At 45.8% G+C, this 11,753-nt stretch overlaps 1 protein-coding gene across 1 annotated transcript in view; it reads left to right on the top strand.

Annotated features, from left to right (window-relative positions):
• The first annotated feature begins 2,372 nt into the window (after positions 1-2,372).
• The window catches only part of LMX1A (LIM homeobox transcription factor 1 alpha), a 191,426-nt gene continuing 182,045 nt past the window's right edge, over positions 2,373-11,753 (top strand). Inside the window, exons 1-3 of the mRNA XM_036757916.1 lie at positions 2,373-2,920; positions 3,824-3,940; positions 6,811-6,997. Of these exons, the coding sequence (XP_036613811.1) occupies positions 3,865-3,940; positions 6,811-6,997 (263 nt within the window). The 5' untranslated portion in view covers positions 2,373-2,920; positions 3,824-3,864. The remainder of the gene's footprint in view (positions 2,921-3,823; positions 3,941-6,810; positions 6,998-11,753) is intronic.

Below are 11,753 nucleotides of genomic sequence, written 5' to 3'. Positions count from 1 at the left end.
TGGTTCAATTCAACAAACATTTATTGAATGTTTACTATGTATATGGTGGTACAAAGACAAAAAAATGAAAGAAAAAAGGTCTCTATTCTCAAGGAGCCTGTATTCTACTGAGTGTACATACATCTGACCATGCTACATTCTACTGAGTGTACATATTAACAAATGAGAAAATACATGATTATTGGAGGAGCATTAACGACTGTGGGTGAGGGGAAGAAAAGCTTCGTGGAGGAGACAACACTTGTGCTGAGCCATGAAGGAAGGAAGTAAAAACTAAAATGTAAGCACATTTTGATGTGACTTTTAATTGGATTAATGACAAACCATTAGAGATATTTGTTTTGTCATTCATTCAGCCTACAGGATGCTAAGTACTCAAGATGGGGGCTGTGTGGTGCTATAAGCATGAAGACTAACAGTGGCCTTACCCTCAAGGAACTCATAACCTAATGGTAGTGGGGGGAGATAATACCGTAGACAAACATAGTTATAATATAAGATTCGATGAAGTAATTGATACATAGGGCAGGTCAGAGGGTGAGGTATGAGAGATTTAGAGAGATCAATATAATAAAGGGACACATCAGCTAAATATGCACCTGGGCAAATAGCACAATGGAAGATCTTGCAATGTGTTTATATATCCTTCCTCTATCAATATCCGAAGCCAGCTCATTTCTTCCCATTTCAGGCCATCTTCATTTCTCCTCCTTCTCCTCCTCCTCAAATCAGCAAATGTTTATTCAGCACCCACTCTGTACCCAGCAAAATCATCCCTGATCTTTGGCAGCTTACAATCTATTTGGCAAACAGAACTTTTGTATACAAAGGAATAGAAGACAACATGAGTCTGAGTCTGTGATTCATGCTAAATTAGAGTGTCTTCCAAAAGAAAGGGACAAACCTCCGGTTTGGGATTACAGTTGTGGTGAAACCTCAGCTGCTTTAATGACTGCTCAGTGGAGATTTGCCTTTATTTGTATTTTTAGAGTGGAGGTACAATAAATTGCCCACTTGATAATTTCTCCCTTGCTTAACCTGTATTCATATCCTTCCTCGGAGAACTGCTTATATCCCACACTAGTTCCTCTCATTATTATTTCTTTCAATCCTGCCCTGCCTGGGTGGATGCAAAGAATATCAGCCTAAAAGGTAGACATGGATTTGAATCTAACAGCCCTCCCACTAAGTAGCTAACAGAAATATCCAAACCTCAGTTTCCTCCTTTGTAAAATGGGTTGGGGGGGTAATCATATCTGGTCAATCTACTTTACAGGATTGTTGTGCACACCAATGAGCTAATTTTGAGGAAACATTATTAAAAAGTATACTGTCAGATATGATTGTCTTTGAAGCCCCCGCCCACCTGCTGCACCCCTTCCATGAATTCTGTGATTGGCACTCGATGGATTCTGTCAGGAGTCATTCGTCCCCATCAGAATTAGAAAATATTTTGGCTTTAAGCTGTACTTACTCCCATGGCTCATGGCAAATAATTTTATTTGGCTAACTTTTTTTTTTACTTTGAAAAGTAAAGGAGGGACCACATTTCCAGGTTACCGAATAGATCATATTAACTGAATAACACGACGAGACTGTTTGAAACAGAACCAAATTTTACACCCCCCCCCACCTTGTTTTTCCAAGAACGACCTCCTTGCCTGATCCTACCTGTTTCGTGTTACTATAGTTCTAGGGGACAGAGGTCTGGCCTGGGTGAAATCAAGAACGTGGAGTCTCAGAGTACTGAAGCTGAAAGAGAGCTTAGAAAACAGACATTCGTCTCATTTTGCAGGTGAGGAAACTGAGACTCAGAGAGGCAAATGACTTGCTATACAGCACACAACTAGTAAGTGGTAGGATAATCCAGGTCCCCTGACTTTCAGTCGAGTACTCTCTTTGGGCTTCAGCCAGCCTGTGACTAGATAAGTGACCTGGACACACTGTCTCTGCTATTTAGTTACCTAATAAACAGAGGACTTGGCTGCAGAAAACCTAGGTATCAGGACAGGTAGAAAAGAGAATCTGATGATAAGGAACTCCCGAGCAGAGATGAGCTCTGCAACCGCGGACGATGCCTAGCATGTTCCTAGCATACTAGTAATGAGAAGTGCTCGGGGCTTATCATCACCTATGCTGGGACGGGTGTGGATAGGCAGGCATGCGTGTGTTGGAAAGTCCACGCTACTGCTTCTGGCGTACAGCCGTTCAGGTGGAGTGAAGCCCTTTCTTCTCTCCCTTTGAGGGGCCGGCAGATGCGCGAGGCAGTAAGCGTGCAATGAGGTAGCAGAGTTACACGTGGAGGGGAGGAAACTTTGTGAAGGCAGGGAGCGAGGTGAGGCGAAGAGGTGGCCCAGGCTGGGAGGTGGGTCAGATCGCTTCGGACACGAAGAGCCAGGCTGATTCCAGCCCCTCCAAGGAACTTGCTTCCGACCCTCCCCTTTCTCCTTTCTCTCCTACAGGAGAGCACAACACACACACACACACACACACACACCGCTCAGCCACCCGGGATCCGCCAGAAGGAGAGAGGATCCGAACCCGCACCCCAGGACCCAGGCTTCCCGCTATTTCTCCATCCCGTAGCTGGCTCGGAGAAGCTCACTGAGCGGTCCGTAGGCCCACGGGCCGGGTACCGCCAGGACAGCGGGATCCCGGGAAGCCGAGGCTCCCGCTGCCCCAGACGCGAGTGGCGGCAGTGTGGGCCGGTCTGTGAGGGGAACGGGCGGCCGGCTGCTTAGGGAAGTGGCAGTGGAACAGGGGACCAGCCCCGCCTCCGGCTGCCCATCCAGCTTAGCCGTCTCCTGGGTCGGACCTCTCTTCGGCGGAGCTCGCTCTCCGGGCCGCTACCCTGCCGGGGAGAACTAGCTGGAGCCTGGCTGTTTGTCTCTCCTTCGGAGACCCGGCTCTCTCCAATCAGGTAAGTTTGCCCGCTTCCACCGCCCGGGTCTAGTGGCTCACTAATGCCTGTGTTGTTCAAAGTTTATTTGAAATGCATCCAATACTGAAACCGTGCAGTTTCCTCCCCAAGGTTTCTTTTTTTTTGCCCTGGCTTGTCCCGGCAGATAGGACTCTCTTGGCACCCCCCTGGCCTGCGCCTCCCCTACTCGGGCCTCCTCTCTCCCCTCTTTGCGACTAGTGGAAAGGGTCGGTCGGGCGCCCCCAATCAACCAGTCCCCTGAGGTAGAGCGCAGAAGGCTAGCTCAAGCCACCTTCTCTTCATCTCGGTCGCGAGACTCTTCCAATGGCCCGGAGGTGAAGGCCGATGCTGAGCCTGAGATGATGAAGGGGTGGGTGGTGGGACTGGAAACCCGGTGCAAGTATCTAGAGCAAAGCAGAGAGACAGAGACGCTAACTCCTCTATTTCCATTTCATTTACTGACCCTCTACCAATAGCCAGACTCCACTGAGGCGCTTGGATTAAAAAAAGTGAGCAGATTTCTGGATTAAGGGTACTCTGGTTTTGGAGATGGAGGTGGAGAGAAAACTTGGGGTACCCCGGGGCAGAGGGGGTGGGGGGAGCTGACCTGATCCTAAAGATTCGTTTCGCTGTCATTGAAAGAAATCAGATCGACCCCGTGCACCTTCTCTGTGACCTGTCTGCCACTCTACCCACCCCCTTCTCTGCCCCCTCCTCGCCCCTCCCGGCAATGTTTCTCTCCTCTAGACCCTCCTCTCTTCTCTCCTCTTTCTGTCTAACTCGGACACTCCCTCTTGTCTTTCCCTTGGGTGTGTGGCGCCTGTCGGTGGTGTGTCCAGGTCGGCCTAGGGAGGCTTAGTCCGAGAGGAGCTGCAAGTCCCTTTGCTCTTCTTTCCCAACCAGGTCGGCTCCCCTCCCACTCCCTGATCCCCGGAAACCTCACCATGCTGGACGGACTAAAGATGGAAGAGAACTTTCAGAGCGCGATCGAGACCTCGGCCTCCTTTTCCTCGTTGCTGGGTAAGTGGAGACTTGGGGTCTCCAACGATTCCCCAGTGGCCCTTCTCGAAGTCTCAGCGCTGATCCTCTACGTGGACTGAGTGAGGGCCGAGTTTGGGCAGCATCCGAGGAGAGAACTCTCTCGGATTCCTTTGGAGTTCTCTCTGGGATTCCTCTGGAAAGTAAGAGGATTCGGCCTCTCGCACTTACTTAGGGGTAGATGCAGTTCCCTCCAGAACAACACACAGCAACGCAACTCACTTGGTATTCTTTCCCCACCGAAACCAAACCCAGAAACCACGCCAGCCTCTCCAACCCTGCGCACAGAGCGCGGAATTCCCCAATCCCGGGAGGAGCCTGGGAACAGGAGCAACTTCTTCCAGAAGTGGCAAGCGATTAAAAACCCTCTATTTTAATCACTTTGCAGATCGATGCCTTCTAAAGGCTCCCCTTTTTCTTCCGGTTCTGCTTCCCCTCAAGTTTTCCCCATCTTGGGGAGAGGGAGAAGATGGGAGGGTGGGGATCTCGAGGCCTTCTCCTCTGCCCTTGGTCAGGTAGGGTCAGATTCAGGCGCCGCTCAAGTTCGAGGCTATTTCTTTGCCTTTTCTGCCTCCCCGGACTTGGAAGCCCGGGGCGAAAGGGAAGGGCGGGAGGAGGCTGCGGAACACTTCCTGGGGTTCCTGTAAGTGAAGGGAGCCAAATGAAATCACGCCTGAAACTTATCGGCGAAGGCATGGGCTGCAGAGCCTTTTACTCTTCGGATCTGAAGCTGGGAGCCTCGGGTTACCGCTGCTGAGGTCTTCCAGGCCTTAGTGAACAGGACCAGGCTCTTCCCTTTCTCCCCACCGACCTTCCTGTGTCGGTTGCGGCTCAGCTACGCTGGGAGCGCTGGAATTGGGGATCACGAGAAAATGGTCGTTTGAATTCCCTTTGAGCCTCTTCCGAGATGGATCCAAAGTGGTGACTGCGTATCTCCCTTCTCCCAGCTGGGCAGGGCAAAGGGCGGGTGTGGATTACATTATTATTCTTGTTATTATTAAGATAATTTCGTTTCTTTATTTTTAAACCTGTACACTATTTTATAGCTTCTAACAGGGAAGGAATAAGGAAAGATAAGTCTGGCTGGATAAACCAATTTAAGGGAAGAATGTGAGCCCCTTGGGCATCTCTCCTCATTCTGTCAATTCTTCCTCAACTTCCCCAAACTCAGTCTGTAAACAGATAACGGACAAATTAAGTCCTGGCCCAGGTAGAAATAGCCTCCCAGGCTACGGACAGCCCAGGTGCTCGGCAGTTTAACTTTGAACTCGAACAGAATTCACAACTTTGTCTTTCTTTCCACCACCCAGGGGATCTCTCTCTCTCTCTCTCTCTCTCTCTCTCTCTCTCTCTCTCTCTCTCTCTCTCTCTCTCTCTCTCTCTCTCCCTCTCTCTCTCTCTCTCCCTCCCTCTCTCTCTCTCTCTCTCTCTCTCTCTCTCTCCCCCTCTCTCCCTCTCTCTCCCTCCCTCCTCCTCCTCCTCTCCCCTTTAGCTGAATACCTAGAGACTACTACCTATAAATCTACAAAAATCCTTGGACGAGAATGGAGAAATTTCGGATATTTCTCCCCTGTCCCTCTGTGCAATATCGTCTATCTGAGAATATTTCCCTCCAGGGATTGGGGAAGGTGTGGCATTCGCTGCACTCCCTTTACTGCTCCGTCTTCCATTTCGTACTATACACATTTTATATACATTTCGTGTCCTTTCCCTAAAGAAAAAAACCATAGACAAAGACGGGTAAAGGCTTGAATTCATTTGCAAAAGCACACGCTCTTAACAGCTTCAAATAATGCCTTCCGAGACCAGCCCATGCTTCGGTCTGGAGCTGTGAAAGAGTGTTAAATCCAGCGAATTGAGAAAAAAAAAACACCCACAAAATTCCTGTTAGAATGAGGAGGGGGGCACATCTCGTTAAAGGGGAAGAAAAAGACAAGTTCTTTCGCATTTTCTTCGAGGTTTTCGTTCCCCTCATCTTTCTGGGCCTCCTGAACCCGTAGTTCATCCCGCCCTGAGATTTAGGGCAATCTTTGATCAGATCGGGCTTCTTTGGGGTGTTTTCTGTCTCCATGCTGCTCCCAGGTTCTTCTAGGTCTTTTGAGTCGGGTCACCAAACTGGAAACGGCGCCAGGGCCTCCCCATCCATAGTCCTGGAGGTTGAAATTTTGTGGGTTCATTGTAGAGAGAAATAATTATCATTGCTGAGATGCAGGCATGATTTCCCAATGCCTCGGGGTATTCCCGGTAGAAAAAAAATTGTATTATAATAATAACGGTAAATAATCTTTTTTTTCAATATGTCTTATTAAAAATCGTTCGTTGGCCATCTAATAGTTTTATTCGATCTACCCGGGTAAGCAATGTGCTTAATACAGAATCAAGACGTTTAAAGCAACCATTAACTATGGATTAATCTTCCATTGCCTAAACGGCTAGAGCTTGTGTTCATACCTACATAGACCTTCCGCTCTCCCCCACCCCCACCCCCCCGTAAACGTAGGTTTCTGCCTTCTCTACTGTATCCCGTCCCCTTCCTCCGGGCAGGGTAAGAATGAAGCAAAAACAGAATTCCAATGGTCCCAACTAATTGGAAAGGACAATTTCGTTCTGACATTTCTCTGTAGCTCTCGCCAGCTCCGTTAATTCGTTCTTCGACTCTCTGGCTCGAACCCTGTCTGGGAAGTGCAGTCTTTGCTGTCGTAGTAAGTTAGGTGTCTCTCAGAAACCTAGCGGCGGCTGGGGCTGAAGGGCCAACAGCGGGGGTGGCAAGCCCAGGGGAGGGTAAGGAGGGGCTGGCGCGCTCTCGGTGGCTTTCGGTGCCAATCTCTCGGTGTTGATTTGTCTGCTTGCAGGGAGAGCTGTGAATCCCAAGTCGGTTTGTGAGGGCTGTCAGCGGGTCATTTCGGACAGATTTCTGCTACGACTCAATGACAGCTTCTGGCATGAACAGTGTGTTCAGTGCGCCTCTTGCAAAGAGCCCCTGGAGACCACCTGCTTCTACAGAGACAAGAAACTCTACTGCAAATACGACTATGAGAAGTAAGTGACGGCATCCCCCCGCGTGTCCCCGGAGCGGGCCCAGAGCGCTGCTTTGCCTTTGTCTGCGTCGACAGACGCTCATGGAGTCTAGACAAGCCCACAGACGCACACGCACGTGCAAAGACTGGGGCATACTGGGGGACACCAAAGTATACCGATAAGTACCACAAAACAGAATCCCCATACGTGACCCTCCCCTCCCCTATTTGACACACAAACACACACGGGCAGACACACGAAACTGCCTGGATTCACGTTTCATTGCCGTCCCAACTCCCAAAGGACCTAGCCACTGTCTCCCTTGTTCCTCAGTCTCTCCTTCCTTTTTCCCAACGCCTCCAATGCCTTCTACGTCACGTTTTAGGCGCGACTGCTTATGGCTCCCTTCACTTAAATAAAGAGCCTCAGGAAAGTCCACAGGACGCCCGGGCCTTCCATTTTTCGTCCTTTCCCAAGGGACTCAAGGGACCCGATCCTTTCTTTGAACCTGCTTCTTGTCTTCTCTTGTCCCCTCTTCTTCTGTGCACACGTGAAGAGTATCCCTTCAGAGTCCATTTGCCAGCAGCATCTGACGCAGGGATTGTTGTGATGGTTGGAGTCCCCAGTATGTTAGGGAAGGTATATTGATTAGTGCGTGTTCCAGAGCAATGAATGGTACTGTTTTTATTACTGGGCCAAGGTGTAAAGTGCTTGAAACTCGTTACTGTTACCAGTTTCAGAGCAGGGGTAAACCGGGAAGGGTGTGTGGAGGAAGGGCCCTTTATTTAGTAAAAGAATCTTTCCCAGCGGAACTGTCTATACTTTGCCAAGCCCCTTGGGTCAAGTCTCCAAGTTCTGGCAATATCTTTCAGGCTGCTGTGGAGGTGACATATGAGATGTGAGTTGGTTCTACCAACTTTAATTCCTCTGGGTTACTTCCTTACTGCCCTTCCCAGAATCTTCCTTGCCTTCTAAGTCACTCTTGTGACTACCTTAGCTAATATCAGGCTCTATTGGGTCCTGGGGATGGTTCAGACCAGAGTTAAGAGGGCCAGAGATCCCATTCTACACCCCCTGCTCAGACTGCCCTACCTTACTCTAAATCTCTTCCCCAGTTAATATGACTCTTGTCAGTCACAGGTTCAGATTCATTGTTTCTAAAGGAGTTCCAACATTTTTGAGAGGAAGGGGGTTCCCGCTATGGCAGCGACCTAAAGAAAAGACTGGTATTAGCTTCTTGGTTTCTTAGAGGAGTCAGGCTGGATGAGGCTAGGGAAAAGGGAGTTAGAGGAATTTCCTTGTTCTCTCCTGGCAGAGCTTGAGTGGGAAATGGGGATTGGGGATTGTGTGGAGAGTACTGCTGCTTTCCCTGGTGGAGATGCCTAGTTAATAAAGACATTAGCTTAAGACGGCTAGGAAGAGTAGGGGAGGAAAGGGGAGTGATTGAAAAAGACTCTGCCTTGAATCTTGTCTTTGTGTGAAGTGGCTACTTCCTGCATATATTTCACAATTGTCATTAAATATGGCCCTGGAATAAAACAGATTAAAGTATATAAGCAGAATCAAAGGAGGATTAGTCTGTTTGGAAAATAGTTCCCTTTGTGTTATTGAAAATGTGCAATAGGGATGTGCCTGAGGAGTCTTAATACAAGGCATTGAGAAAGAACAGATATATTGGCACTCATTCTACCATATTCCTTGAGAAATGATATTTACTAAAATACTGTCACTTAACAATTAGACTCACTGGGTGTACTCACAAGAATTTTTTTTTTCAATGACATTGTGCTGCTTTGAAATAGTATGGTTTGCTTTCTCCTTCTCCCCCCTTTTCATATGAAAACAGTACAGGACAGTTTCCAAAAAATATCATACTGCCCTGCCCCCTCTCTTTTAGGTTGTCATTATGCAGTGCCAAAAATCTCTGGATGAAAAGTGGAAAATCCAGGAAATCATTGAGATATTGTGTCTCTACAATTTCAACTACCATGCCTATTTGAAATGGCTGGTCCATTGCTTTATTTTATTTTTCCAGATTTTGATGTTGTGTTTACGAAGTCTTTATATTTTAGTTTATGAACTTCAAGGCATGCCCATGCTCATAGAATTTAAAACCTGGAAATGGATGTAAGTTGTAGATTTTTATTCAGTTTGTTATTTAAAAGAAGAAGAAAAATCAAAGATAAACTGTAAGGTCAATGTAGTTATCTGTGGCAAATCTTCATTAAGGAACCCTGCCAATGTCAAAAGGAGAAGTCAGTCTTAAAATACTTTACACTACAATGTCTTCCCCTCCCCCTCCCCCTATTTCAACCTTCCAGGCTCTGTACATAGTTTGAGCCCATTAACTCAACAGGGTTCTCTCCCCACTCACAAAGCTATTTTTTATTATGGTAGACATACTGTTCATCTAGCTAACTGTGGGGCTTGTAACTTTGAGGGTTATCAGAGGTACTGGGATATGTTGTATCTAAAGAAAACTTTGCCCCTCAATTTTAATAGCATAAACTTCTTTTATAGATTCTCTAAAATAAGCTTATTAAATGAGATAGCAAAATTATCACTATCAAATATTTATCGAACAATTCCTAAATAGAAAATACTGTATATAGTATACTCTACACCCAATTTGTTTTAAAAGACATGGTCTTTACCATCTATGAATTTGTAAACTAAATCTATAAACGGGAAAAAAACAAGTCTTAAAAAATTTTAGACCTTGTCTCCTCCCCTTTTTTCAGTATTAAAGTTCTATAGTTTTAATTTGGGGGGCATTTTGGCATTGTGGAGAGCCTGATGATCTTGGGATCAGGAAGATATGGGTTCAAATGCAATCCTTACACTTGCTAGCCAAATGATTTGGAGTAAGTTGTTTAAATTCCATGTGCTTCAAGCAACTTTCTAGGATCACAACCAAGTAAGAGACAGGTTGTGACCTGCCTTAGTGGAGGGAATTGCCACCTTGAGGAAATAACAGATCCTAAAGAGTATTACATCAAAGCTGGGCAAAATGGCTGGGCATTCTCACAAAGCTGTCATGAGGACAGTGATTAAGATAGAAGTTGGGCATATATGGCAGGAATGTGATGATGAAGAAGAAAAGACAGAGGAACGTGAAATCTAATTTAACTAATTCTCTTGTGCTAACGTTCAAATTTCATATTGAGTTGTTGGGAAATGAAAATATACGAACGGCTAAAATAGGAGATGGATCTGAAATGCAAAAGGGCAATTTGAACAATGTTCTATTTGACTATTATGTGGTTCTCCAGTGGCATATCCCCTGTATCGCCATGATTCCAAGCAACCAGTTAAAGAATGTGAAGTTTCCTCCATCATCAAATTGTTTTCTCAAACAAGCCCAACAAGAAATTTCACTGATGTTTCTCAATGAATCCAAAAGTTGTTTGAGTATCTTGGAGGAACCGCCATTCAGTGAAGAGTATATATTTGTGCTCTTAAACTTTGGTATGATACACCAGAATGACCTAGGAAATAGCCTTCACATAATCACCCAGATCAAGTAGAAGACAGACAATAGAAAGGGAATAAACATTTCTTAAGCATCCGCTATGTGCTAGGTGTGTTAAGCACTTTACAAATAGAAAATGGTTCTGAGTCCACTCATTTTTATTCACAATGAAGTTTCTTGGAGGAGAGTAACTTGTCCAAACTTTGTATGGATTCCATCATGTTTTGGATTTGTTTATGAGGCTGGACTATGCCATCTAAATGGATGCAGGTGATACAAATCTGGATATTTAGATACTGGCTTTAACTGTCTTAGAAAGTCAGAAAATTATTTAACAAGCAACCATACTTTCCTGCTATATAACTGTTGTTCTCTATTTAAGTGAGCTCCTCTGTGATCTGGTTGGTTTGGAGTTTTCCCTGAATTACTTCCAAACAAATACTATAGTTGGACTTGAGTCAGAAATAGAAGAGGCTGCTGAATAATGGGAATGTGGTAATACAATAGATAATTAAGACTTCTGGAAGAAATCCCAAGTAAAAATCAAGTTTATATTATTTCTTTCATGTGCTCAGAGCCTGGGTGCATCAGGCTTAGAGTATTTCCCCTCACATATTTGGACAAGTTTATCATCATCCCTTAGATTGTTTTGGACATCTTAGGGGCTGTGTGGGCTAGTATTGCTGTGATCATCGCCTGTTCCCACAACATCATAACTCCCCATATGTCAGCAAATCTCCTTGAGAAACCTTTCCTAAGAGGGAGGGCTTCTGTGTTGCTCTCCCTCCCCTACTTTCTTATTTTTGGAACAGAACAATTATCTGAAGAAAGGGATTTAACTGGAGAAAGAAAGTGAATATCACAATAACGTCCTGGATATCTTTGGAGCCTGCTGATTGGCAGCCCTGCAGTGAAAATACAGCAGTGATAGGGATCTCTATTAAGACTTGGAATAAACCAGTTCTACATTTTATCCATTCACAGGAGTATGTATGTGTGTGTCTGGTGGTGTGGAGGGCGGGGAGGGGTTCAATTTGATTTTGTTAGAGTAACATTACTTGGAGATCACTAGTCATGCAGTTGCTCATAAAAGGAAGCCACAAATGAAATTATAGAGGCAATTGTTTGTTTTGCTTGACTTTATCTTTTTTGGCTTGGCTCCTGGGGTAATAAAATTTGAGGGATATAAAAAAATCAAACACAATGAGGCAATAAATTGTTGACTGCTTCGTTAAGTTGCAGAAGACTCATTTGATCTGTATCTCATAAACCCAGTTCCACCTTGGTCTTGAAGTTCTTCACCCC

This window comes from Trichosurus vulpecula, chromosome 4 (assembly GCF_011100635.1).
Source record: "Trichosurus vulpecula isolate mTriVul1 chromosome 4, mTriVul1.pri, whole genome shotgun sequence".
Classification (NCBI taxonomy): Eukaryota; Metazoa; Chordata; class Mammalia; order Diprotodontia; family Phalangeridae; genus Trichosurus; species Trichosurus vulpecula.
Note: the sequence above shows the minus strand (reverse complement) of the source record. Positions and strands in the feature narration are given on the sequence as shown.